A 27,997-nucleotide genomic window follows, 5' to 3' on the forward strand; every position below is an offset into this window, starting at 1 on the left:
CGTGTTGATGCTTTTGAATAAACCGACACACTGTAAACTGCTTTCAGAAAGTATTTTTACTTTATTGTCTTTACAAAACAGCAAAATTAGCGATTAAAAATACAAAACGAAAAGAAAAAACTCCCGTAATAAAACATGAAAAATGTAGTTTACATATTTAAAACGCACCATTACTACACTCTGACCACTAGATGGCAGTGTCGCACCATCGAGGTTACAGTAAAGGAGTCGTCGTGGAAGACAATAATTACAATAAATATCATTAATTGGCCGCCTTCTTCAGTCAACAGGAGCAGCTTGTTATAGTGAAGAGCTATGTGGGATATATAAACTTATTACAGCAGCAAACTCTGTTGCTGCAAATGACACAAGAGAGGAATGCTGGTAGAACACCGTTAATTAATTTTACTTTCTATGGTGAGAGCTGCACATTAGAGCTCCTAAACTTTAACCCTCATACATTTAGGTCTGACGCTGTTCCATAATGAAGGATTCAGTTTTTGCCTGAAATTAATATAATTGATTAATAGACAGACTAATCAATATTCTGATCTGTGTTCTATCAGCTGCAGTACCAGCAGTGTAAACGGACTTGGCAGGAAATCAGAAGCAAACATAAACACAAAGTTATGCATTTTCTGCATCACTAACTGAATGCATGTAGGTGCATGTAGGTCCTCTGGAGCAGGTTAGCTGTGCAGGATAAGTTACCATGGTGATCTCGCAGGTGAAAAGACCCATTAATCTTGTACACCCCTGTGGGTAACGACAATCAGAAACAGGCCTATTCTTAATACACCTGATTTCCATCTCTGTCTGACTGTCTGTGACCCGGGGTGCTCCTCATTTACACAGGGAATTATGGGAGAATCAGCAGCCTCCTCTCTGGCTTTGCTGCATCTGCTCCTGAATCCTCTCCAGCACCTCCTGCATCCTCCTCAGCTGCAGAGGAAAATAAGTACAGGTTGGTGTGCTGATTGTCCTCTGAATGAATGAATGAATAAATGAAGAAGAGAAACACACCTCTTCGTCCTTCTCAAAGATGAGTCTCTCCTTTTCAGAGTCCACGATGGCCAACGGCAGTGGAAAAACTGCCTCGCTCATCTCTCGATTCTTCTCACGCAAACTGAAACCCACATTCAACACAATATCCGTGAGTGTCTGTGTTTTTTTTCAGTAATAACCAGAAGTTGATTTTAACCCTCCTGTTGTCCTCTTTCACGGGCACCAAAAAATATTTTTTTCTTGTTTGAAAAAAAAAAATCCAAAAATTCAGCAAAAAAATTCCCCAAATTTCTGAAAATTTGCAAAACCTTCAGGAAGAAAATTCCAATAATTCCTTAAAAGTTTCCCTTAAAAGTTTTATTTTTAAAAAAAATCCCCCAAATTTGGCAGAAAAATTCTTGTAAATATTTTTAAAAAATGAGTAAAAATCTTCCAAAAAAATCCTAAAAATTTCTAAAGTGATTACATATATATCAATAAAATTTCTAACATTTTCTTTAAGAACATTCACAAAAAAAATCAACCAAAATCCAGCGAAATTTGCTGGATTTTGGTTGATATTTTTGATATTTTTGATATTTTTTAAGAAACATTTTTAACATTTCTTTTTTTCCAGAAAATGTTTACAGATCTCCCAAAAATATAAAAAATGTGGACATCAGAAGTTTCACTGAAACTATATATTTTTTTCCACATTTTCAAACTTTAAACTGAGTCAATTTTGACCCGCAGGACGACACGAGGGTTAAAATGTCAGGCTCTGAATAGGAACCTAACTCACAGGAATCAGTCAGTCAGAATGTGTGGGTGTGCATCCCGTCTCCACCCACCTGCGCTTCCTCTCCTGCACCACCATGCGCGTCATGTTCTGGATGCACTGAGCTCTGTAGTTTTCGTAGTGAATCTCTCGCGTCACGTCCTTCAGATCCTGCATGTGTGTTCTCACCAGCATGTTCCTCAGCAGCAGGAAGTCAGAGTGAGCCGGGTTCTCCACTGGCAAAGAGAACAACAGCAACACATGAGTTTAACCCTCGTGTCATCCTGCGGGTCAAAACTGACCCGTTTTAAAGTTTGAAAATGTGGGGAAAAAAATGTATGTTCACAGTGAAACTTCTGATGTTCACATTTTCAACATTTTTGGGAAATATTTGAACATTTTTTGCTGGAAAAAAAAGTTTCTTTAAGAACGTTCACAAAAAAATCAACCAAAATCCATCAAATTTCGCTGGATTTTGGTTGATTTTTATGTGAATGTTCTTAATGAAAATATTAGAAGTTTTACTGATATATATGTAATCACTTTAGATATTTTTAGGATTTTTTTTGAAGATTTTTCTCATTTTTTGAAAATATTTACAAGAATTTTCTTGCCAAATTTGGGGGATTTTTTTTAAAATAAAACTTTTAAGGGAAACTTTTAAGCAATTATTGGAATTTTCTTCCTGAAGGTTTTGCAAATTTTCAGAAATTTGGAGAATTTTTTTGCAGAATTTTTGGATTTTTTTCAGACAAGGAAATAATATTTTTTGGTGCCTGTAAATGAGGAACAGGAGGGTTAATACAAAAATCAAGGTGCTAGAGTAAATTATATAGTAAAAGTCAACCAATTATTGATAAAGCAATCCATATGATGTGTTTTTCAGCACTTAAAAGTACAAAATTGTGGAATCCACAGTAAAAACAACTAAACATAAACTGAGATTTAAGCAAGCCTAGGAATCTTTGAAAACTCTTGAGTATAATACCTTCTACCGCACCCCATGGATAAACGCGAGCCCTGTACTTGCGACCTTTACTCTCCATCTGTACGTTACCCCCAATTACTGCAAACGGGATGCTGTCCTGCAGAGAAAAGTCACGAAAACGAACTGTCAATGCAAATCCCAAGCTTGACTTTCAAGTTAACAAGTCGGCTGAACAACCTTGAGGATCTGCTCCTCCGTCTTAAAGTCCTCCTCCTCGTCTGAATCACACTCGGGGAACTGGTAGATGTTTATCCCAAACTGCTTCATCTCCTCTCTGATCTGAAGAACATGAAGGCATCGAAACAATGATGTTTGAGGAGGAGACGCAGAGGAGAATGAAAGTGAAACTTCTGTCTTTACAGAGTCTGAAGAGCTTCAACTGGTGAACTCTCAGTGGGAGCAGAACAGAAAGACTGACACAGACACACAAAAAGAACATTTGAAAGATGGTAATGTTTACCAGTGAGGAGAAGGTCTAATGAAAGACACTGGTGCCTTATGGGAAGTAGATCCAGTATTTTTGGGCCCATTAACCCTCCTGCTGTCCTCATTTAGGGGCACCAAAAAATATTGTTTCCTTGTCTGAAAAAAAATCCAAAAATTTAGCAAAAAATTCCCCAAATTTCTGAAAATTTGCAAAACCTTTAGGAAGAAAAAGTTAAAAGTTTTATTTAAAAATAAATAAATAAATAAATAAATAAATAAATCCCCTAAATTTGGCAAGAAAATTCTTGTACATATTTTCAAAAAATGAATAAAAATCTTCCAAAAAAATCCTAAAAATATCTCAAGTGATTACATATATATCAGTAAAACTTCTAATATTTTCTTTAAGAACATTCACAAAAAAATCAACCAAAATCCAGCGAATTTCGCTGGATTTTGGTTGATTTTTTTGTGAATGTTCTTAAGAAACATTTTTAACATTTCTTTTTTTCCAGCAAAAAATGTTCAAAGATTTTCCAAAAATGTTGAAAATGTGGACATCAGAAGTTTCACTGTGAAAATATTTTTTTCCCCACATTTTCAAACTTTAAAACGGTAAATTTTGACCTGCAGGACGACACGAGGGTTAAAGGACTAAAAGATTTTGGACACTTTTTTGTCTGTTTTGTGGTTTTGGATCTAATTTCTCTGTTGGATGGATTGTCATGATATATACATATACATATAAATATATATACAAATATACATTCATGCCCCTCCCACATCGTGAACCGTAAAACTGTAAAAATCATCCTTTAACTTTTAATCTGTTGCCATTATCAGCAAAATAAATATTTCTATCATCCTCAGCTGATTTACTTTGTCTCTAGTGCCAACTGGCTAATGTTATCATGCCAAAATGGCAAATTTAGATAATAAAAGACACTGAAATGTGACACATAAACCAATATCACTATTGGCTTGGCAGCTAAAAGCAACAAGTACAGACTCACCGAAGTGACATAATGTATGCATGTACAATGCTAAATTGCTGAGATACTTTTTTCAAAAATCAAAGAAATCAAAATCAAATGCCTTTATTGTCACTGGACATAAGTACAAGGGAATTTTGAGTGCATCTCGTACATGAGATAAAATATATAAATAGATAAAATATATAAATTAATAAAAAATCTACTAGGCAAAATATATATTATATATGTATGAAAACAAATAGATAAATAACATATAAATAAATATTGCACAAACCCACCCAAATCTGCACTGTCCAAGCTAAATGCACTGGTTCAAGAGCTGTTGCACTGGGATTTATTGCGCTGCACTGAAAAAACTCAAAATCTTACCAAGTTTATTTGTCTTATTTTTAGTCACAATGTCCCATCCCACTCGATTTAAGATAAATTAATTTAACAAGTGACATTTCAGCAAGATGGAGGGACTTGTTTTTTAGACAATGCATCTTAAATATCTTGTTTTGAGTTGTATTTTACAAGAAAACTCAAAATTAGTGTAGTCCAGTGAAAAATATTAATAAATATTTGTTCATGCGAAATAGGTAGAGAAATAAATAGAGTTAAAAAGTGTATTAAAAAGTGATTAAATACATATTTTTGGTTTGTAAGTTCATACGAATGTTTAAAATAGTTAAATGTATTTTATTTCATTTATTTTGAAAAAGGAAATGCTAAATCTTTCTAGAGAAACGTATGTGGTCACGAATGCACGTGACTTCAGGTTAACTGGTTCACGCGAAGGGCATGCAGTGAGGGCGCGTGCGTGTATGAGGTGCGTGTGTGCGCATGCGGATGAGAGAAGAGAGGAGCCTACAGGAGTGGATCGTCTTAGCGGAGTTTTCCAGAAGTTTAAGTGTAGTAACGTGAGTCTACAGATTATTAGTAATGTATTCTGCAAAACCTGAAACTTTCATACAAAGTTTGGAGGTATGGAACTGTACTGACTGCTCTTTGGACAACTGAGTAGCGATTAACAGACACGGACGTTGCGCTGCGGTTAGCTAGCACAGCTTGTTCGAGTAGCTTCGTCTGGACTGTTTTGGGATTGTTTACTGAAAACAAGAAGCAGCTACCAGATAGCGCTCTGAGCCACCATGGATGCTCAGAGTTCCTCTGGAGGACCTGCTGGACGTCACACCTTCACCTGCATCCTGCTTCCTGCACTGGAAAAAAATGCCCCTCTCAAAACAAGCAAAAAAACTTATTTCGAGGAACTTTTACCTTGAAATAAGTGAACAAATCTGCCAATAGAACAAGTGAAAAATGGCTTGGTAAGATTTCTTGAAATAAGATGTGATATTTAGAATATTGAGATGTTAAAATTAGCTGGGAAAACTTATTTTAAGCTATATTTTACCAGGATTGTCAAGCTTAGTTGTCTTAAATAAGCCAGAAAAAAAAAAAAAAGCAGTTTTTCACTCAAAAATAGATTTTTGCTTTCATGTAACCTCCTAATTTGAGATGTATTAACCCTCCTGCTGTCTTCATTTCCGGGCACCAAAAAATATTGTTTCCCTGTCTGAAAAAAAATCCAAAATAATCTGCAACAAAAATTCCCCAAATGGCTGAAAATTTGCAAAACCTTCAGGAAGAAAATTCCAATAATTGCTTAAAAGTTTCCCTTAAAAGTTTTATTTAAAAAAAAAAAAAAATCCCCCAAATTTGGCAAGAAATTGTAAATATTGTCAAAAAATGAGTAAAAATCTTCCAAAAAAATCCTAAAAATGTCTAAAGTGATTACATATATATAAATAAAACTCCAATTTTTTTCCTTAAGAACATTCACAAAAAAATTAACCAAAATCCAGCGAAATTCGCTGGATTTTAGTTGATTTTTTTGTGAATCTTCTTAAGAAACATTTTTAACGTTTCTTTTTTCCACCAAAAAATGTTCAAAGATTTCCCAAAAATGTGCAAAATGTTTACATCAGAAGTTTCACTGTGAAATTTTTTTTCCGCCTCATTTTCAAACTTTAAAACGAGTCAATTTTGACCCACAGGACGACACGAGGGTTAAACATATTTTGTGTTTTCTTGTAAAATTCAACTCAAAACAAGATAATTTCCAGATTGTTTGACTTAACAAGATATTTAAGATGCGTTGTCTTAAAACAAGTGAATTTATCTTAAATCGAGTGGGATGAGACATTTTAACTAAAAATAAGACAAATAGACTTGGTAAGATTTTGAGTTTTTGCAGTGTGCTTCTTTTCTCCCATCTGATGCTCTTTGGACCACACACTCACACATCTGGAGAGGTACTACCTGGATTTTTGTTGTTTTCACTCGTTGGAGGAGAAGTGAGTAGTGATTTCAACAAACTAAAGTGGAACAGGCCTGCAACGCTTTATTGTATTTCAGAGTTATTTATTTTGCCTGCTTAGTATAGTGTTGTGTTTATTGTTTAAAATGTCCAAGTGTGAGGTGAATTGCATACATTTAAAAAGAAAATTGAAAGGAAATATTTTATTTTTATTAATTTTTTTTATTAAAATAAGGAATTATTTGTGTACTTTAATACTGTTTATGTGTGTTATTGTTGTTTATAAAGAAAAGTTACAAAGTTTAAAGGTCCTTAGTTGTTTCTAGTGTTTAGAGTTACTTAACCTACCTAAAACTAATATTACATTGAATTGGCAGATTTTCTTCCTTGAAATAAGCCTTTTTTCTTGTTTTGAGAGTGGCATTTTTTCCAGTAAGGTTTTCTATCCAGTAGCAAAGAACCAGTGATTGTGGTTCCATGTCTCAGTTCAGAGCAGCTGCATTTCTGCATGTTCATGTTTACGCTCTTATACCTTCATCTTCTTCCTGCGGATCTCTGCGTGTGTCAAACTGTCGGCTTTGGCCAGTAATGGAATGATGTTGACTTTCTCATGCAAGGCCTTCATACACTCCACATCCAGAGGTCGAAGGCTGGTGAGAGAAAACACACACACGTATAGAAATAAGCCCAAAACATACTAAATAACTTTTATTTTACTTTGTTGTCTTCATGTACAGAAGTAAGACGTGTTGTCGTACCCGTGGCCAAACGGAGAGATGAAGTAGAGGCAGCAGTGGACTCTGTTGTCCTGGATGTTCCTTCTGTTCAACCCGCTCTCATCTCTGAAGTACTGCTCAAACTGCTGGTCGATGTAGTCCTCCAGGTCCTTAAAGCTGACGCAAACACATAAAGACTCTGTGAGGTAAACTGCAAACCTGATGGAGACCTGTTTACACTAGTTTATAAATTTCAACCATGAAGTGCCACCAAATCAACACTCTGGTTGTAGTAAAACAGTCTTTGCAGTTTAGGAGGAGTCCTAACTGAGAGAAATGTTCCAGAAGGTGCTTCAATCTGTTCATTCTCTACAAAAAAAAAGTTGATTCAACAACACATCCACTGCAGACTCTCATCAACAACATCAACCTGAAGTGCAGTTTGATTTTTTCCTGTATTCCCCCTTCACATCTTTAACCCTCCTACTGGTTGTCACCAAAAAATATCGTTTCCTTGTCTGAAAAAAATCCAAAAATTCTGAAAAAAAATCCCCAAATTTCTGAAAATTTGCAAAACCTTCAGGAACAAAATTCCAATAATTCCCTAAAAGTTTCCCTTAAAAGTTTTATTAAAAAAAATTACAAATCCCCCAAATTTGGCAAGAAAATTCTTGTAAATATTTTCAAAAAATGAGTAAAAATCTTCCAAAAAAAATCCTAAAAATATTTAGTAATTACATATGTCAGGAAAACTTCTAATATTTTCTAAAGAACATTCACAAAGATTCAACCAAAATCCAGCGAAATTCGCTGGATTTTGGTAGATTTTTTTGTAAATGTTCTTAAGAAGCATTTTTTTAACATTACTTTTTTCCACCAAAAATGTCGAAAATGTGGACATCAGAAGTTTCACTGTGAAAATATATAATTTTTTCCACATTTTTGAACTTTAAAACGGGTAAGTTTGCCCCACAGGACAACACGAGGGTTAACATCCGTAACCTCATGACATGTAATTTTTTGAACTATTCAACCACAGCATGTGTCTTGTCTGAGCCGAGCTGATTTGAGTTCACAGGAGGAGAACAATGACTTCACCATTCTGTGTTGTTGACGGCATCTCCGAATCCCGGTGTGTCGATGATGGAGAGCCTCAGTTTGATTCCTTTCTCCTCGATGCTGATGGTGTGTTTGATGATGTCGATTGTTTGGCTAATCCGCTCTGCAGACACATACATGTGCAGGTAAGCGTACACAGACAGCGGCAACCTCAGAGTGTGTAAAGATGTACAAGAACACTCAGTAGAAACAGCACCAGAACAGCTAATAATGTCATTTTTCCAACACGGAGACATTACAAAACTAATCTCACCTTCGGCATTGGGGACTTTTCTGTCTTTGTAGAGGTCAGTGAGGAACAAACTGTTGATTAGTGTGGATTTTCCGAGGCCAGACTCCCCTGTAGAGGAGGATGAGTGAGACATCACATGCAGGTGTACACTCACTATAATGATCTGAATAATTTATTTCAGCACATATAATTACAAAACCTTACTAAAAATGAGTCATTAGTCACAGATATTTTTAATCCAGCATGACAAAGCAGTAACGTTTGATATCTCCAGTGAAAAAGGCATTTCTTCGTATTATTTTTTCCAGTTTTGTATTATGAGCTGAAGCTTTTTTGATATTTGAATATGATGGTGTGCTTTGTTGTGTTTTTTTGAAAATTAAATTCAATCAAAATATTGGCAGATAAAGCAGATGTAAAGTGGGACTCACCTGCGACCATAAGTGTAAACGTGAAACCTTTCTTCACAGTCTTTCTATGAACCTGGTTGGGCAGTGTGGCAAAACCTACGTACTCCTTGTCCTGATCCTGCAGACAGAAAACATAACATGAATATATAGTTTACGCATATTATTGCAAGCGTGTTTTCTTTCATTGGAAATATACCATACTGAGACATTGCAGGATGTAAAGGCAGTCAGACACAAGGCATCAAGAGACTAAAAAGGTTAAGTAATCAGTCATTAGTGGCGATCAATAACCCTGTCACACTCCCACAGATATATTCCTCTCATGGTGCAGCCAAAACCTTAATCACAGCTGTTAGTGGACAGTGTGGTCGTTGAGATAACAGCCTTGACTGCTGTGGCCTCATCTAGGCTGGTTACAATCTGACCCTTATGACCTGCATCCTCTGCTTCCCACATCTACGAGCTGCTCTGCAAAGCATCATGGGATCTGCCCTCACATCCACTCTGACTCAGAAGCATCAGAGAAAAGACTGAGTGAGTGGAGGAGGAAGAAAACAGTAAACTCTGACGCTTAAAGCTCAGAAAAGGTGCACTTTCAGGGCTGAACGGAGGTGGATGTGAGGCTTTGATTGTGGAAGTTGGTGTTTGACATCTGTATTGAGCAACATCTTGCTCATGTTGAAGTCCAGCTGAGGGAGTGGCAAACAGCTGCACAGATACTGGTAGTGGGTGTCACAGTTTAAAGCTGTACAAGCGAATAAAGTAACACAGTTTAGAATCATACAGAAATGGTAGCAAACTTTAAAACAGACATTATGTAACTGAGCAATCACACACCTCTGGAGAGTCGTAGGGGTCGAAGCGTCCCCAGGGGCTGCGTGGACGGGAGGCCGGGCTTAGCGGAGAGTCAACAGACACCTGAGAGGCAAGCTGCCTCCTCAGCTGCAGGGGATGAAACTCTCTGTCCAGCCCGACATGATTTGCTCTGGGAGGGACGATGGGAGAGCCGGTGGGGCGACAGGGGAGTGGACGGCATGGAGGGGGAGTCGAAGGAAGGCTGGGGAGTCTCCCGTTGGTTGCTGTCTCAGCTCCCTCTGCCTCATGGTGGCCTGGGGTCTGCTGCTGTTCACTGGACTGGGACATGGGAGGCAGATCCCTCATGGCGTAAGGAAACTGTATGTCTTCCTGGTCCTCAATGGACAGACTGGATAACTGGAACAAAAGACAGCAAAGTCAGACATGGTTTTATATATGAACTGAATGTAAGTAGGACAAAAAATGTCAGTCCCAGGCATTACACTGACATAACTGTGGAGCAAAACTTTTATTTTGCTTTATGGAGCTTCTTTTGTTTGATATTTATCATTTTTAAATTAAGGCTGCTGATAAATAAACTTTGAGTGCATAGATGTGATTTCTTTTAACCCTCGTATTGTCCTGCGGGTGACAATTGACCCGTTTTAAAGTTTGAAAATGTGGAAAAAAAAATATATTTTCACTGTGAAACTTCTGATGTCCACATTTTCAACATTTTTGGTAAATCTTTGAACATTTTTTGGTGGAAAAAAGAAGTGTTAAAAATGTTTCTTTAGAACATTCACAAAATACCAAAATCCAGCGAAATTTTTATGTCAATGTTCTTAAGAGAATATTAGAAGTTTTACTGATATACATGTAATCACTTTAGATATTTTTCAGATTTTTTGGAAGATTTTTACTCATTTTTTGAAAATATTTACTAGAATTTCTTTCTTTGCAAATTTTCAGAAATTTGGAGAATTTTTGTTGCTGAATTTTGGGATTTTTTTCAGACAAAGAAACAATATTTTTTGGTGCCCGTAAATGAAGACAACAGGAGGGTTAAAACAGAGGACTGGGTGTCCTTCTCTAGGAAATTTTGGGTGTCAACACCTAATTTTGTGCATCCTGTGGAATTTTTATGTGCAGATTTTGAAATGATGAATTATTTTGCACTTATATAGCAACTTTCTGCATAACTTTCTAGGTCCTTAAAGCGCTTTACACTGTGTTTCTCATTCACACATTCACACACCAGTGGCAACAGAGCTTCCATTCAAGATGCTTGCCTGCTATCAGGAGCAGCTTGGGGTTCAATGTCCTGCCCAACTTTGGCATGAGCAGGTGACAGGGATCGAACCACCAACCTTAAGATTAGTGGACAACTTGCTCTAGCCACAGCCACCTATTTTTACATTTCTGCATCAATTTATGGTGGAAATGCATTTATTTAAGTAAAAAAAACCCCACATAATTCAGAAACCAAGTGACAATTTCAAATATAATTGTATATAATGCTGTAATGCTCTCAGGGATTCTGCTTTACTTTCAGTCAGCACACATTTACATACGAGTCACTCTTCTGTCCTCTTTTTGTCTTTTATTTCTTTAAATGTGCATGTTGCACCTTTTTCATGTCAATGCTAATTTATCCACTTTAATTCATTTATAAACGCCTTAGCTTTCATATCTCCAATGTGTTGCAGCCAGATTTCTCCTCATGTCCAAAACTTTCAGCACATTCAGAACAATTTATTCATCCTTTTTTTGATATGTTAAGGTTCGGGTTTATACCACCTGAAAGCTAACAATGTCACAGAAAAATTAAAATCTATGTTCTTATTACCATTTTAGGCAATAAGAGGAAACAACAAGGGATGAATCTTTAGCAGAAGTTGCGCAAGATCATTTTTCCTCACAGAACAGTAAAAACTCAAGATTTTAGCCATTACACTTTGATTTAGTCTAGGTGGAATATCTCCATTGCATTTTTAGTATTTTTTAGTATTTTAGACACGGTGAGCCTGTGTCCTTTCTTACAGTGACTGGCTACACTCTTTCTTTAGTGATTGGATCCGACCTGTGATCCCATTAGACCATTACAAAGGTCCATCTGTCCGGGCAGCATGGAGAGAGGGATAAGAGTCTGGAGCTGGAAGTTAGTAAACACTCAGGTCAAAGTGGAGACACACTAGGCTGGGACGATTGTTTTCTGTACTTATAAGAAGCATCCTTCAGCGTGGGGGCTATATCTTCATCAAAACAATATGTGTTTGTGCACTCTCTCTTATTCCAAAACCTTGCTCCACACCTGTTTTAACCCTTCTGTTGTCTTCATTTATGGGAACCAAAAAATATTGTTTCCTTGTCTGAAAAAAATCCAAAACTTCAGCAAAAAAATTCCTCAAATTTCTGAAAATTTGTAAAACCTTCAGGAAGACAACTCCAATAATTCCTTAAAAGTTTCCCGTAAAAGTTTTATTTTTAAAAAATCCCCCAAATTTGACAAGAAAATTCTTGTAAATATTTTCAAAAAATGAGTAAAAATCTTCCAAAAAAATCCTAAAAATATCTAAAGTGATTACATATATATCAATACAACTTCTAATATTTTCTTTAAGAACATTCACATAAAAAAATTTTTTGTGAATGTTCTTAAGAAACACTTTTAACATTTCTTTTTTCACCAAAAATATGTTCAGAGATTTCCCAAAAATGTTGAAAATGTGGACATGAGAAGTTTCACTGTGAAAATATCTATTTTCCCCACATTTTAAAACTTTAAAACGAGTCAATTTTGACCTACAGGACAACACAAGGGTTAATAACTTCCCCACAGAGCGCCTTGAAGCACATCGTCCCGTTGACCTGGTCTAAAGACAGCAGAGCAGCACAGCCCACACTGCCGCTGGCCTGATCAGGGTTCATCTGGCGTCCCTCTACCTGTCAGCTCTCATTACCCACAAAGCTTTGCAGCAGGCTTAACCCAGCTTCTAATGCTCAGACGGGGTGGGGGGTTGGAGGTTTAACTCTTCAACACACACACACACACACACACACACACACACACACACAACCTCTAATAAACACCACATCTAAAGACTAATCTAGAAAAACTTGTCCTACCTCCTTTTCTGAGAAAGCTGCAGCTTTTGTTCGGTCAGAAAGAACAGCACGAATAAATGTTTGTTAAAATGGGAAACAAATGCAGGCAGGTTTGATTGTATAATGAGAACTGAAGTGAACAAAACTTTGGAATAAAATCCAGCATTAACAGTTAAACAAGTAAGAAATCTATTGATATATCATTACACTTTTATATAAAACGATGAAGGTGAATAACATCCAAAAAAAAGTAAAAAAAATCTAGCGCAGTACAAGAATACAGAGTACACAAGTATGACTCCCTGCAGAAATATCACAACCTGCTCTATTGATTTTTCAACCAGCTGAACATTTTTACTTGCTAAAACAATCAGTAGTTGGAATAAATCAGAGATGCAGCCTACTTATGTGTGAAAGCAGGCGCTCTGAGTCGTAAACTTACCTTTTTTATTGCTGCGGAATCTGACCGGAGAGGACATGTGCTCCATGCTGCTGCCGGTTTACAAACTGTCTTCAGATCAGAGGAGGACTCAGCAGGGACACACTGCCAAGACTCACTGTAGTGTGTGTCTGTGTGTGTGTGTGTGTGTGTGTGTGTGTGTGTGTGTGTGTGTGTGTGTGTGTGTGTGTGTCTGTGTGTGTGTCTGTGTCTCCATACATTAGACTGAGCTCCACGTCAATCCTCAGTGTTGATGTCACTCTGCTCTGACGTGGTTATACAAGAACAAAGGCTGTATATTCCCCTCACATTTAATTGTTAATATTATTGATAATAAAAATAATAATAACAATAATAAGAATAATAATAAATTGGAGACAGTGGAGAGTGTAAATATGGAGCTCAGTGAGTCAACGGTCAAACTGTGTGCTTACACCGGTTACTACAGCGGTGGTTTGTGTTGTACCATATTTAAACATCTGCAAAGCTAAAGTTTAATTACAAGTTTAATCACTCAAGTTAGTTTCCAGTTTGATAATTAAGGGAAACTTGCAACTGTAAAGTACAGATTATCTGTTTTTCCTCAATGTAATGATATAAAAGCAATTTTCCATAAAGCTCTAATGCTCTCTGAAAATCACCTCCAAATTTGTGGAATGTTAATTACTATTTGTTAAACGCAAAAAAGGGGGAATAGTTTTTTTGGCATAGAAACTGCTAAACCTAGTTTAAAAACCTCTATGTGTATATAGATGAGACTATCACAGAGAGACTGAGGATTCTTTGAACCACAATTTCTGATTTGTAAATGCTTCATTCTGCAAAAAATGTTTCAGTTTTTTGCTGCATCTGGACCACATCAGACAAGGGACAAATCTAAAACAGCTAAACTTAGATGAATCAAATCTGGACTACATTATGGCAGAAAGGCTAAAGATACTTTATAATGTAGTTTATGATTTTTTAAAACCTTTGTTCTAAAAATGTTTTAGATCTTGGACCAGAAGAGAAAAAAACATTGAAATGTCCTTTTTTGCATTTTCACAAACTGAATAAATTACTCACAAATCAGAGACTTTGTTTAAAAAAAACAAAAAAAACAGGCCTCCTGGGATAATCTCGTAGTCGTCATTTGCATTTCTCTTTATTATCGACAGTTTAGTAGCATCAGTAGTTTTTTTCATGTTCACAGAACCGTGTATTGCATGTGGCTTGACATTTGTCAAGAGAAAATACTTAAGGCATTCTGATAAATAATGCAATATAGTTTAAAGTATAAAGTGACATGTGTTTCACAGCTTCTGGACAAAGTTGAAGCTAGAGCCCAAGTGATGAACTAGCCAGCAAGGTTTAGCTTTAGACAAACATAATAATACCCTATTGTTGGCCAATTAGTAAAAATAAATTGTAGCATAGAAATTCCATGACCACAGACAGGTGGAGTGAATAACACTGATTATCTCTTCATCATGACACCGGTGAATGAGTTGGATAAATTAGGCAGCAAGTGAACATTTTGTCCTCAAAGTTGATGTGTTAGAAGCAGGAAAAATGGGCAAATGTAAGGATTTGAGTCAGTTTGACAAGGGCCAAATTGTCAGAGCATCTCTAATCCTGCAGCTCTTGTGGGGTGTTCCTGGTCTGCAGTGGTCAGTATTTATCAAAAGTGGTCTAAGGAAGGAACAATGGTGAACCGGCGACAGGGTCATTGATGCACATGGGGAGTGAAACCTGGCCCATGTAGTCCGATCCAACAGATGAGCTACCGTTGCTCAAATTGCTGAAGGAGTTAATGCTGGTTCTGATAGAAAGGTGTCAGAATACACAGTGCATTGCAGTTTGTTGCATTTGGGGCTGCATAGCTGCTATTCAATTAAATTGAACAAAAACAAAAACTCCCAAATGCCAGTATGTTCATCAACTAAATCCAGTATCAGTTGGGCTCTAGCTACAACTGCACAAACACTGGTTCACAGAGAAATATGAGGCCAATGTAATTTGCTAGGTAATTGTTTTCAAGCTACATACACATTTTTACTGCTTCTCATGCAAAATATCCCATATCAGTCTTTACTGATTGGTTTCGTGCCTCCACAGGTTTTCCCTGCCTCAGTCCTCCATATACAAATTTATGACTCTTTCAGTTGTCTCCCAGTTGTTTCACTTCAAAAGGCACACAAGTCTTCATAACATCTTTAATCCCTGGACTTTGTAGATATGTTCTGTCTTTGTCATCAGCCTAAGCAGTCAGAGAAAAGAGCTGTCCTCTGTAGATCTGTCCCACAGTGCGCTGCATATCCTTCTGGGCCTGTTTGACTGAGCAAGCATCCATTTCCTGGCCTGCAGTGATTGTGACGGCTCATGCTGGGCTGTTAGTTGTCCTGTGGGGTTACTGTGTTCATAGGTTTCAGAGCTGTTTTTGCAATGATCGTCACTTGTGTGCTGCTCCCCATTTGAATGGCTTTCTGGCATACTATTTTGGTCTTGGCTTTGAGTAACAAGGTTAGGCTCTCTGTGGTTATTTTCATTGTCTGACCGTTGCTTAGGATTAGGGCTTTGTCTTTGTGGCTGTGAAGGCTGGATTTGTTCTTGAGAAATAAGGGTTTTGTCCTGTTTGTGAGCATGAATTTGGTGGTTGTTGTTTTGCCAGAAGGCTCTACAGAGATGCTCTAACTCAGAGAGCAGAGGCAGACCGATGTCCAGGTTCATCAGCAGGTTGTCCAGCCACTCCTCCATCTTTGAAAAAGTAGGACTGAAAGGAAAAGGATTGAAGTGATGAGAAGTTGTGGAGCTTTACATACTCTGCTGCATATACTATTACTACTTAGGTAGACCATATCAGTTTAGGTTGTGTAATGTTTGCACGGTACAGTACTCAGTGTTCTTACAGCGTGGTGAATAAAGAAATGACATGATTACTTTCTGTCTATAGGGGTAGAAAAACAACATCATGCCACGACAGCACTTCGGAATCATCAGGTGGAGTTGATGAAAGAGTGATTGACATTTAACCCTCCTGTTGTCTTCATTTACAGGCACCAAAAAATATAGTTTCCTTGTCTGAAAAAAATCCAAAAATTCAGCAAAAAAATTTGTCAAATTTCTGAAAATTTGCAAAACCTTCAGGAAGAAAACTCCAATAATTCCTTAAAAGTTTCCCTTAAAAGTTTTATTTTAAAAAATCCCCCAAATTTGGCAAGAAAATTCTTGTGAATATTTTTAAAAAATGATTAAAAATCTTCCAAAAAAAGCCTAAAAATATCTAAAGTGATTACATGTATATCAGTAAAACTTCTAATATTTTCCTTAAGAACATTCACAAAAAAATCAACCAAAATCCAGTGAAATTCGCTGGATTTTGGTTGATTTTTTTGTGAATGTTCTTAAGAAACATTTTTAACATTTCTTTTTTTCCACCAAAAAATGTTCAAAGATTTCCCAAAAATGTTGAAAATGTGGACATCATAAGTTTCACTGTGAAAATTTATATTTTTTCCCATATTTTCAAACTTTAAAACGGGTCGATTTTGACCTGCAGGACGACACCCGGGTTAATGACGGGCAATTAGTTAGAGTTTAATTAGTAGTGGCTGCAGACAAAACAGAGCTACTCGGAGTCTGTCTAAGTGAGCAATATTTACATAGAGCTCATATTTGGCAATACATAGCATGTAAATCTACAGTTGTGGTGGATTTGTGCAATTACCGTTTATCTGTGTCCATGTCACAGCAGAGGACAGCCAGCGGCAGAAAGGCAGAGGGGCACTGTGGAGGGTGGTACTGCTGCAGGAAACCAGCTACATTTAGCCCAAAGTCATTTGTGCGGGGAAGGTAGTCAGGGTCAGCACTCACTCTGCCTATTATCTTAAGAAAGACAAAGACAGATACATACTCAGTTTTAAAACTGTTGTTAGATTAATGATGAATTCCTCAGATTATTCAGGCACCACATCAGTGTTTGAATTTTTAGAAATCAAGTGCGTAATACTTCTTACCTCGCATATCATGATGCCAAAGGAAAAGATGTCCACCCGTTCATCATAGCTCTTCCCTGAGAGGTGCAGAGGAACAACAGGAAATAGTGAAGCAAATTTGGAGATGTCGAAGCCCAGTGTTAAGATAAGATAATCCTTTATTGCTCCCCACGACAGGGGAAGTTTCCATTGTTACAGCATCTTTCACAGCAGCACTAACCATATGTACGCTAATAATAATAATTATAATAAAAATAATATGTACAATATATACAAGAATGAGAATGAAAAGTGAATAAACACAGTATTACAACACTATAAACGACAGCAGCATAAAGTGGCTTGTGGAATAAATGTAACTGTAAAAGTGCAAAATGCCAGCAATGCAAAAGTATAGCATATTCTTATTAGATCTGCTTCTCAAATAAAAAAAATATGACAGGGACACCCCGATGGCTCAATTCAATGCTTTTTATTTATTTGTATTTTCTACATTGTAGATTAGTACTGAAGATTCACACTTTTTTGTTTGCAGCATAATTCTGTATGTATTCTTTTATAGTTCTGATGTCTTTAGTATTAATCTATAATGTAGAAAATAGTTAAATAAAAACCACTGAATGAGAAGATCTGTCTGTCTATCTGTCTATCTATCTGTCTGTCTGTCTGTCTATCTATCTATAAAACAGCTCTGCGACACAGTTTCTCCCTTGTTTGCATTGTTTCGCGTAGTTCATCTCTTATAGTGTGAAGAGGTAAGCTGAGGTTTCTCAGTACTGTAGAGAAACTTCACCTAGTTTTCATCTGTGTCAGACCCTATGGCTGTCAAGTCTCACTTTCCTCCCAAACTCCTTCACTCATAATCAGTAGTAATATGCCAGTGTATTTGCTTATATAATTGATATAAAAAAGTAATTGGGTTTACATTGATTTTTCTCACTGTGTCCTTCAAAATGAGATTTAGACAATGCAGTTAGGACTACCGAAGGTTACCGAAGGTGACACTTGTTGGATTGAGTGTAGGTGATGTCTGGATCCGTGATTCAGAAATGGACAACCTCCCGCTGTAACTGATAGCATGACATCTTCCACACTCACCATGGATCATCTCAGGAGCCATCCAGTAGGGGTTTCCTACCACGGTGTACCGCTTTCTCCGATCAAGCCTGCGGAGCTCTGACAGCGTTCCCTTCGCAGACCGCTCCAGTGAAGATGTTCTGCTCTGGTTCCTCTCCTCCATCACCAGCCTCGCTAGTCCAAAATCTGCTACGACCACAGACTGGTTCTAAGCAGGAAGAGAAAAAGAAAGAAAGGTTTAGACATTTAGTGTAGTTTCACAGTGAGGTTTTGTATTAGTTGTTTGCTGTTGTTTGAAACAGTTATGTGCAACAAGGAAAAGGTCACTTTAGGTTAAAACAATGTAGTTAGATGAGTTAAATCCACAAATGTGTTGTTATAGTTTTTTTTTTTTAATTAAAAACATATAACATTGGAGCAAGTGAGACTGGCAATAGGTGGAAGAAAAATCTGGATCTCTTGAAATACTGTGATAATACTTGAAATACTTAAAAACTATAGTTGCACTTTAATACAACGTATTTTTTTATTTCTTAAATATTCGTTCATATAACTGTAGCTCATTTTTCCAGGTTGTTTACACAGTAGTTTAGGTACATGTTTATGCTGTGGTCTTTGGTAATTAAAGCTTCAGTGCGGAAATGTTACATATAGTTGATCGTCAAAGGTAATAGGCCAGTACCATTTGTATATTTATGTAATTACTCATTCATACCAACAACTAATCAGTGTTGCATTGATTTTTCCAACTTTTTGTGTTTTGGGTTAGTTGTTATTTATTCAATGATTATGGAGTTATGAACTGTGTTTATGGCATGTGTTTTATTTTTTTAAATGCCTGTGTCTGGACCAATCAACGCTGCCGTTGCTCCGCCGCTCTTTATATAAGCGCTGTGTTTCCGCTCTGCAGGCGGCAGATCGAGTTGTGTCGTCGACAGGAGCATCCGGGTCTGCGGGGAAGTTGCGGCTGACTTCACTTTTGGAGTTACATACAGTAAGAAGATAAATACTTTCAACCAGTGGCGTTGTTTTGTTGTACATTAAGTTGGCGACATGTGAAGAGTTATGTTTTGTCGTGTTTGAGCACTTTTGGACTTCAGTCGGTCCGGACTCGTTAACTAGCTAACAGGCTAATTTAGCTAGCGGGCTAATTTAGCTAGCTAGCTAACTTGGCCTCTGAGCACCAGTGTTAATTACTGCCGAGGCTGTCCGTCATTATTGGCATGGGCTTCTCAACCTGTATCTCTCAAAAACGTTATTTCACTTTAAAGTTAACTGAAACCCATTCAGCTGCACTGGTTTGAACTAAACTGCTCTTAACATTGTGCAACATTACCTCTGATTTTCCTTAATTTCCTTACACACCCCCTGTCTTCAACTGGTCAGATTTAGTACAATATGTAAAGCGACTTTAGTAGTTGATAAACTACTACTGTGTGTGCGCGCATGTGTGTGTATGTGTGTGTATGTGCAGTTGCGTGTATATATGTACATACCCAGGGTGGGAGGGAAAGGTTTTTAATTCAATGTTTTAAATGTTGTAAAGCACTTTGTGGTGCAATTTTGTTGTATGAAAAGTGCTATACAAATAAAGTTTGAACACGAGATGGCACGCCCTACTTGTACACACGTGGACAAAATTGTTGGTACCCCTTAGTTAATGAAAGAAAAACCCACAGTGGTCACAGAAATAATTTGAATCTGACAAAAGTAATAATAAATAAAAATTGAATGAAAATTAACCCATAAAAATCAGACATTGCGTTCCCACTTGCATGTATGGAAAGGCAGCCAGTTCCAAACTGCCCTACATGTCACTACATCCCTGTGATTGTCAATCAGGCTGCAAACAGAGGGAAAGCATTCAGGGGTAGGTATCATCAGGGAGCGAACACCTGTCACCTGCGCCTGCTGCCTCTCGCTTCTCTTGGTCCGCCCCCTAGTATGTGGGAGTTTTACATATAGTTTGTCATATTCAAGCCCTCACCAAATGAGTGATTAAGCCTGTCAGTGCAAGGTGTGTCTCATTATACTTTACTGTATACCAGAGTTTTAAATCTATTTTCTGTGGTCATGTTGCTGAGCTGTTGCACTGATAGTGATGCATCTTACGTGAACCAGCACTAATTTGTGAAAGAGTAAGCGACAGCAGCTAGTGGTTTTCCAGTGCCCATGGTGGAAAAATACGACTTCTAATGTGTTCAGAGGAAGAATTACAATCTAAAAAAGTTATCAACAGGACATTTGTCATAAGCAATTGTTGGCAGTATTTGCGTAATTACTCTCACTGCCACAAGGGGGACACATGTTCTGCACTGCAGATTTAAAAATAATAGATAAAATATTTGATGGACTTGGTACAAATCTGGTTACTTTACTAACTTGGAATTGGATCATTGGTGGATGTCTCATCTTTAGTCTTGTTTGCTCACAGTAATTTCACGTGTATATGGTATCACAATACAGTATCTACTACATACCATTTTTGAAATGGAGACATGTAAAGTGGAAAATTGACGTTTTTAATGCATTCTATGCATTTGATGGAAGGACTTGTTTACCTCTCTGACCAAACAGTTGTGTGAGTTTAGGTCTCGATGGATAACATTCATGGAGTGTAGATATGCCTTTGAAGGAGAGATATAAACATTAAACAAAGATTTTTATGACATTATATGATATTTTTGGCTATCTTTTATTTTCGGGGTGTTGCCCGAAGAGACTCACCATTCCAGCTGCAATGTCTTTGGCATAACCAACTCTTATATTCCAGGGAAAATCCTTGTCCTACAACAACAACAACATTGTGACTAACACGCTGTGTTTGTGTACTCTGATGGTATTCATTGAGAAATAGAAACATTTATATGAACTCACCATTTTCATGATGGTCTCTCGGAGAGTTCCTCCCTGGATGTACTCGGAGACAAAATGTATCCGTTTGTCTTTATAAAACAGTCCAATGAACTTGAGAACATTGGGATGGTCAAGGCAGCGCATCACCTTCACCTGTACAAATTAAGAAGAAAGCTGGATTAACAAACATGTAATTTAGATTTAGAATATGTCATTTTCAATTATCATGTATTATATCTTGTGTATCTCTATAGTAGACTTCTAAAGACATCGACTACCAACCAGGGTTGATAAATAAGCTTGTGCTTATGTGGCGCCGTGGCTTAGTTAGTAAAAGCACCTGTCTAGTAAACAGGAGATCCTGGGTTTGAATCCCAGCGGTGCCTTCACAGAATTTCCCTCTGGGGCTTAATAAACTCTAAGTGCTATGAAGTTAAAATTCAGGTTAACTCCCAGCTACTTATATGTTCAAACACATGGCCTTTTCTGCTCTAATCATTTACCTCTTTTAAGAAAGTCCTTTGCGTCTCTTCATCAGACCTTATCAGCTCTTTCATCACCATCACCTCTCCTGTCTCCTGATGTGTTACCTTGAAGGGAGCAGTTGATCACAGTGCTGATTAAAATCAATCCTAGAACGAAATGTCGGTTGTGACAAAGTGTGAAAAAGCATCTGGAGTACCTTGACAGCCTGTCCAAAGCAGCCCTTGCCAAGCACTTCTCCATGGATGAGGTCTGAAGGTCTGAAGATGCGGTGGGTTCGGTCTCCAGGATCTACACGAAGTGACTCTGAGCGAACCATGTCTCTCCTTTGAGATAAAAGCGACAGTGCTCCAGGAGACAGGGGACACTTATCTATACTACAGCTGCGCCTGAGAAAGAAAGAAAAGCAGGCTTAGACAGACAAAACTAGGGAACAATTCAAGTAAACTGTCATTCACCACTCACAGAATGTGTCTGGATCGCATTCCCATGGCTCCTTGGTTCTGTGGTGGGGAGAGGCTCATTTTGATTTGTTCATCTGTCTGCTCCTGTGGACTTGGCTCTTCCTCCAGGCTGGGGAGTTTCTGAGTAGAAGAAATTTTTTCGCGGACACAGGAGTTTGGGTCTGTGATGTTATCTGGGGTGGTGTCTGAGTGAAGGAGATCAGGAGGAGACTGCGGGTTGTGTTCGATGGTTAACTGCAGGGGTCTGCTGGTGTCCTGGATCACATGGTTTATCTAGAGCGAGGAACATTACAATGATCATTGTGATGTTGCTGTGGTCTTTAAGTCAGACTTATTAACCAACCACTTCTTTTTTCCCCTCTGATTACTTCTGAATCACCGAGGTGTTTGAGGCCTACCTCGTCTGGGGAAATATTGCGGACTGGGATGCCGTTGACCTCCAGTACTCGATCACCCACGTGAACAGAAGACAGCAGGTCATCGCTGAGGACAGCTGAGTCTAACCTGAGGCAGAGGAACAGTGATTGAATGGATGGAGAAAAGGTGAGGTAAGACAGGAAAGGAGGACGGGTTAGAGGTTAACAGTAGCCAAATGCCAAATTCACTCTTATTCATGCCTTATATCCTGACACTTACTCTGTCACAGTGACTAGAAGGCTTTTGTCTTGGCTGAAGTCAGTGACAACAGTTAGGCCTCGTCGACCGACTGCATGGGGAGGGAGAGACACCAGCGCCACCATGTGGGGACTCTTGGTGAGTGGAGAAGCTGACATCACAGTTGACACACCCTGACAGAAACAGTGGCCACTGCAGAGACAGAAAACAGCAGCACACATCAGAATACAAAATCCATGTTAGACATGGACTGATATGGTATTGTCAGGACTGATAGCAAAAATTACTTATCTAGAAGACAGAAAACAGATATTTGGATACTTGGAACTGATATACATTGGCAGTAAAAATTAAAATCTTGTCAGTACTTTGAATAAAGTTTTCAGCTCATGTTTATTCTAACACTCTTGTGTATTTCCCTAATATGTTGAACTATGTTTTTAAAAAATTCCTATAGTCTTGATAGACTATTGGTGGTGCTGTAGGCAGGGCATAGCTTGAGACCAGAGTGGTGACTCCACACGAAGAGAGGCGGCTGTATCAGAGCCAAAATACCACATTTTAAATCAATTTATTCTATTGGAAATTGGTTAAAAAAAATAATGCTACAGGTGATCCAAAGAATACTTAATATCAGATTGGATAATTTCCGTATCACTCATGTTGGCTTCTTACATGCAGTCACATAGATGATTTGTTTATATTTTTCCATTCAACTTCTCACTTACCAGTAGAGTTTAGAGCGTTCAAGAAGTGTGTAGGTGTCTCCGTCTCCAATGACCATTTCACAGCTCATGCAAGTGAAGCATTCAGGGTGGTACTTTTGCTCTCCAGCTACCTGTTAAAGCAGGGGGGCAGTGTGGTAAAGCACAATGCAGGGGCCAAAGAATTAATACTGTTTTTAACAAGATGACGTAGTGGGGGGTTCAGCTTGAGCAGCTCTGGAATATAAGTGCTTTTTCTGTTCATTCCTGCATAAAGGATGTTTTTTAGAGGATATCCTGTGGTGTGAGTCAAAAGAAAAAAAAACATTTACTTTCATAGCAGGAGGAAATCCAGAGACAGGAAGGCTTTGAATGTATGATCAGTCAGTGTAGCATGCTGCGATTTGGTCTTGTTCTGACATTTGAGTATGGTCATACTTCTGTCTTTGAAAATTGCATAATACACATTTGATTTGTCTGGCCATTTGTCAGTTTGAACAACTGGTGGCTTTGAGTGATCAATAAAGCAGCTATTTTTAATCTAGCACACCCACTATCAATCAATTTGTCACTGGCTGAGTTCAGAATGTTTTTAAGCAAGTGTTTCAGTAAAACAGAAAGGTGGCTTTGACTCGGGACTGTCTGTTGAATTGAACTGTTGTGTTGTGAGCGATTGTAATAAAATGTCACCAGTATCACCGCAGAAAAAAACTAGAGGGGAAAGTGGGTCAGGAAATGAGTCTTTCCTCTTACGTAGTCCAGAAGTGCATGCAGTCAGAGACATTATGAGGGAAAGACTAGCCACCTAAAGAATCCTGTATAGAAATCTATGGGAGAATAGTGGTGGGTGGTGTGATTTGCCTATAAGAACTTTGGTACAGTGAAGTGTGTAGTCTGCATATATAATGTTAAGGTGATGGCAAGAGCAAGTTTAATGTGCTGTGAAGGTACATTATTTCTGTGTCAGAACTATTGTATGATCAAAATAGCATTGTGAAGGCAACATAAATTAGTTTTTTTAAGTCTGTCTCCAGTGATTGTTTTAATGTAACCTCCAAAATCTCATCTATTTTAGCTTTTTCTATTAAAAGAAACACTTAATTCCTTAAAATGGCTGAGATGCTTGTGTGTAACTCAAACTGTAAAACTAGAAATGCTTGGTCATGTTGCTGCTTTTTTTACTCCTGATGTGTCCCCTAACATATAAAATACCATATGGACCTACTAAAAAGGCAAAAAACTTCATTTTCATTGGAGGGGTTCTTTACATCCTTCGTCTAATTTCATTGAATTGGAAAAGATTGAAAGCTTTACAATTTTAAAAACTTAATTTTCACCAGAGGAGATTTATAAATATCTGTTATTTTATGAAATGGAGTTATCATGGGTTTAACCACGTTGTCCAAATCATATTTGCCCTTATCGCAGAAGCTTAAACAGATGTTTTTTTTTCACATTTTGATTCATGAAAGCTTTAATATTATCATGTTACCATAATGAGTCCTGTTGCGATGGTCTCTTTGCAGCCATGGCAGTGTTCTCCATAGCGGGACCAGTAGTGCTTCTTACAATAGAGCTGTCCCTCTCTTTCATAATACCAGTGAGACAGGATGCAGCCACATTCACAACACCTACGGCAAAGAGGAAAGCAGGAAAGAGAGAGGAAACAATGAGATAATAGGAAGAAGAAAAAAGAGAAATGCTGATTTAGATTATGCTGTAAGACTGTGGATACTTCAGAGGTGTGTTTGAACAAAGTAACGCGAGCCCAATCAGTGATGGAACACTTGAGACTTGCAAGGAAAGTCGACACGTTAGATCGTCACACACAGGATCACACTTCCAGGTCAGCTGGACCACAAATAATTGTCTTCACTTTAGCCTATTTTTAATACACCGGATACTCTTTCACTGATGCCCAGCTCCTTTCTTCTCTCATTTTGAATGACACCATGATGCTTGTAGTAGTCACATAGTTGAGAATGAGATGCATTGGAGGAAATAAAGTTATCTCTGCTGCAGGGATCGTGTTGAGATGATGCAGAATGTAGACGCCAAATTGCTGATATCACGGTGACAGAGAGCCTATTGAGCCAGGAGCCAAATTAGTGTTGCGTCTTACAAAAGAACTACTCATCTAGGGTCATTGGTCAGTCACATGTCTTCACAAAAACACTGCAATTTGTTTTTGGTTCCCCATGGCCACACCCACTCAGGATTGCACAAGGGAACTAAGGAAAGTGCAAACTTTATGACTCTTGTTACTTAAAAAGCACTTATTCCTTAAATGCAGACAAGCACAGGCAATTTTTGCCCTTTAAAATCTACAAACTGAAACTTCCCTGACTAAAAAAGACTAATACTTATGTCCAACAAAAACCCTGCTTCCTTATCTCGCCAACACTACAACCGGAGTGGGAGGTGACTTCCTGCGCTGAGTACTGATCCATGTTTCCTCTCAACTCCAGCTGTACGCTAAATGCCAAACTGTTCTTACAATAGAGAAAGAAAAGGTTGCCTTATGTTGAGATCAAAGGAGTTGGGGAGGGATTGACTCAATGTTCTTTCATTGTCCTTGAGAACCTGTAATGAAAGCATTTCACTGTGATCACACATTTCATTTTATTTAAAACTTTTTTTTTGCTGACAATAGAAGATAAGGGATTGTGTTATCAGTCATCAAAGACAGAATCTCGAGTGTGAAAGCTATACTCAGTTGTTCTTCCCATTTTTCTGCAGTTTCTGCTGTTTGTAATATTAAAACTTTTCACTTGTTTTTGTGGCTGAAAATACACGACCTGAGAGGAGGATCGCTTTTTGTAGCAGCACAATAGGACATGCTGTTAGAGATCAATTTGACCTGCTTCTCATTCATTGCTGAGGAAATAATTAAGTAATAAAGCTGTCAGACAGCTGCAGGTTTATTTTTGACCTCCTGTCTTTGTTATTGTGCTGCTGGCGACGGATGTGGAACCTTTCAGCTTCACATCTGTGATTCCGCTTAAACATCTGGTCATAAGAAAACCCTGGAATCAGCCCAGACGTACATCCAGAGAATTTATCCTCTCTTTGTTTCTTAGTGCCACCCATCTCCTCTCATTTCTCTGGTTCTCCACCTCAAAGTGTTCCTCTCATCTGGCTGGTGCTGTGTTGTATCTCTCATCTTTAGCCAGTAATTAACCTTTTCTTTGTTTGTCACTAAAGGTGGAGCTTATGGATGTAACTGCATCTTGCGTACATCAAACAAATGTTTTATGATGTCAGGACCTAAACCCAGGTCAAATGTTACAAATCTAATGATGTTTTTTCCATCCATGGTTTCCTCTTTATTCTGTCTGTCTCACTCTGACGGAGTTCCCTTCAAAAACAACTGTTTAAAGGAAATATGCTTTTGATCTAATGGTGTTGTGTTGAGTGTTTATTCACCAATGCTATGCATGTTAAGTATTTGTAGGTTACTTTGTGTTTTAATATTGACAATACTGGCAGCTTGGATGGAAAGTAAGGGCCTGTTATAGTTTTAGATTCATGAACTATTCACGCGAGTCCTCCTAGCTGATGTGAAAGTAAAGGCAGTCTAGTGAAGCTTGAGTTACTTGTGGGTCTGTTTGTCGAAGCAGAGCTCTGTTTGAGGAAGTATGCATGCAGTAGTGTGCTACAGTTTGCTTATATGTTTTTTTTTTTTTAATCTTGCTTTCACTCACACTTGTCTAATCTTTCTGTCCTTCCTTTCACTCTCAACAGCACATACACATCTCACTAATTAAAGACTCTTACCGTCCTTTCATTCCTCTCCGAAACCTCTGGTCCCGCCGTGACATTCTGCTCTGCCAGTTGACTGATAGACAGCTGTCAGACACAATCCACTCAGTTAAGAAAGGAGTTTGTTAGCCGTCTGCTCTCATGAGCTGATCATACATATACTTTACTGTGACCGGCAGCAGGCGTTGCCTTTTATTTTTCTACTCTCTCTCTCCCCATGCATTCAAAGGCTTCCTGTGCATGCAACTTCCCTCTGTAATGCGCGAAGTAGCTGTGTGAGAAAAAAGTCTGACCCACTGACACCAGCTGGCCAGTTTCCCCCTGCTGGCTGCTGAGAAACAGACCTATCCCAGTATAGATGTTCTGCTCCGCCCTCCCCCTCCTGTTACTCCTAGTATGTGGACTTCTGCAAGATATAGTTACACTCCTCTGCAGAGTCCACCAAATTAAGCTCAACGTGAAACTAGATGGGTGTTTATGTGAATTGAGATACGTGCATGGTGAGTCTGTGTGTTTTGAAATGAGCCCTGTTCTCATCAGCGCAGGCATAATCTCTTTATGTATGCCCCAATTACTGCACTGTCCAGATCCTACACTAAAGCACTCTATTCATCACACACAACAAAGAGGGAGGATTCAGTTAAAACGGAAGTATGAAGACCAGCTCAGAATGAGATGAACAAAACCACTGAAACTGTTAAGTATAAAGTTTCGACCCACAGAGTGTCCATGTGACTAACACCAGAGTAATAAAAATAGTCCTCTGGCAG

General features: G+C 38.1%; 2 protein-coding genes, 1 long non-coding RNA gene and 1 other non-coding gene across 5 annotated transcripts in view; 2 read left to right on the top strand and 2 right to left on the bottom strand.

The window, feature by feature from the left end:
• Positions 1-38: 38 nt before the first annotated feature.
• On the bottom strand, positions 39-13,428 carry LOC111587388 (septin-5-like). The gene is made up of 13 exons (XM_023297325.3): positions 13,296-13,428; positions 12,875-12,897; positions 9,788-10,162; positions 8,972-9,068; positions 8,562-8,648; positions 8,288-8,411; positions 7,232-7,366; positions 7,006-7,123; positions 2,928-3,029; positions 2,751-2,847; positions 1,836-1,998; positions 1,024-1,126; positions 39-942 (listed from the first exon to the last, which is right to left on the bottom strand). Exons 1-13 carry the CDS (start codon positions 13,339-13,341, stop codon positions 871-873), a joined length of 1,542 nt encoding a protein of 513 aa, XP_023153093.2. The 5' UTR covers positions 13,342-13,428; the 3' UTR covers positions 39-870.
• The window catches only part of LOC118469473 (uncharacterized), a 29,632-nt gene continuing 6,641 nt past the window's right edge, over positions 5,007-27,997 (top strand). The window contains exons 1-6 of one of the 2 annotated variants that reach the window (XR_008603833.1): positions 5,007-7,126; positions 7,211-7,395; positions 8,268-8,433; positions 19,254-19,337; positions 22,530-22,694; positions 22,793-22,899. This is a non-coding gene — a long non-coding RNA (uncharacterized LOC118469473). The remainder of the gene's footprint in view (positions 7,127-7,210; positions 7,396-8,267; positions 8,434-19,253; positions 19,338-22,529; positions 22,695-22,792; positions 22,900-27,997) is intronic. The other variant, XR_008603832.1, reaches the window with a different exon arrangement.
• LOC111587400 (LIM domain kinase 1-like) lies at positions 14,421-27,529 on the bottom strand. Its single transcript, XM_023297341.3, has 15 exons — positions 27,243-27,529; positions 24,958-25,096; positions 23,490-23,599; positions 22,783-22,953; positions 22,545-22,650; positions 22,148-22,419; positions 21,882-22,071; positions 21,703-21,789; positions 21,221-21,352; positions 21,071-21,130; positions 20,905-20,970; positions 18,365-18,551; positions 17,288-17,343; positions 16,999-17,156; positions 14,421-16,044 (listed from the first exon to the last, which is right to left on the bottom strand). The coding sequence occupies exons 1-15, from the start codon at positions 27,284-27,286 to the stop codon at positions 15,540-15,542; spliced, it is 2,283 nt and encodes a 760-aa protein (XP_023153109.1). The 5' UTR covers positions 27,287-27,529; the 3' UTR covers positions 14,421-15,539.
• Positions 21,512-21,585, top strand: trnat-agu (transfer RNA threonine (anticodon AGU)). Its single transcript has one exon. It is a non-coding gene; the product is annotated as a tRNA-Thr (tRNA).

The sequence above is a fragment of the Amphiprion ocellaris genome, chromosome 14, assembly GCF_022539595.1.
Source record: "Amphiprion ocellaris isolate individual 3 ecotype Okinawa chromosome 14, ASM2253959v1, whole genome shotgun sequence".
Taxonomy (NCBI): Eukaryota; Metazoa; Chordata; class Actinopteri; family Pomacentridae; genus Amphiprion; species Amphiprion ocellaris.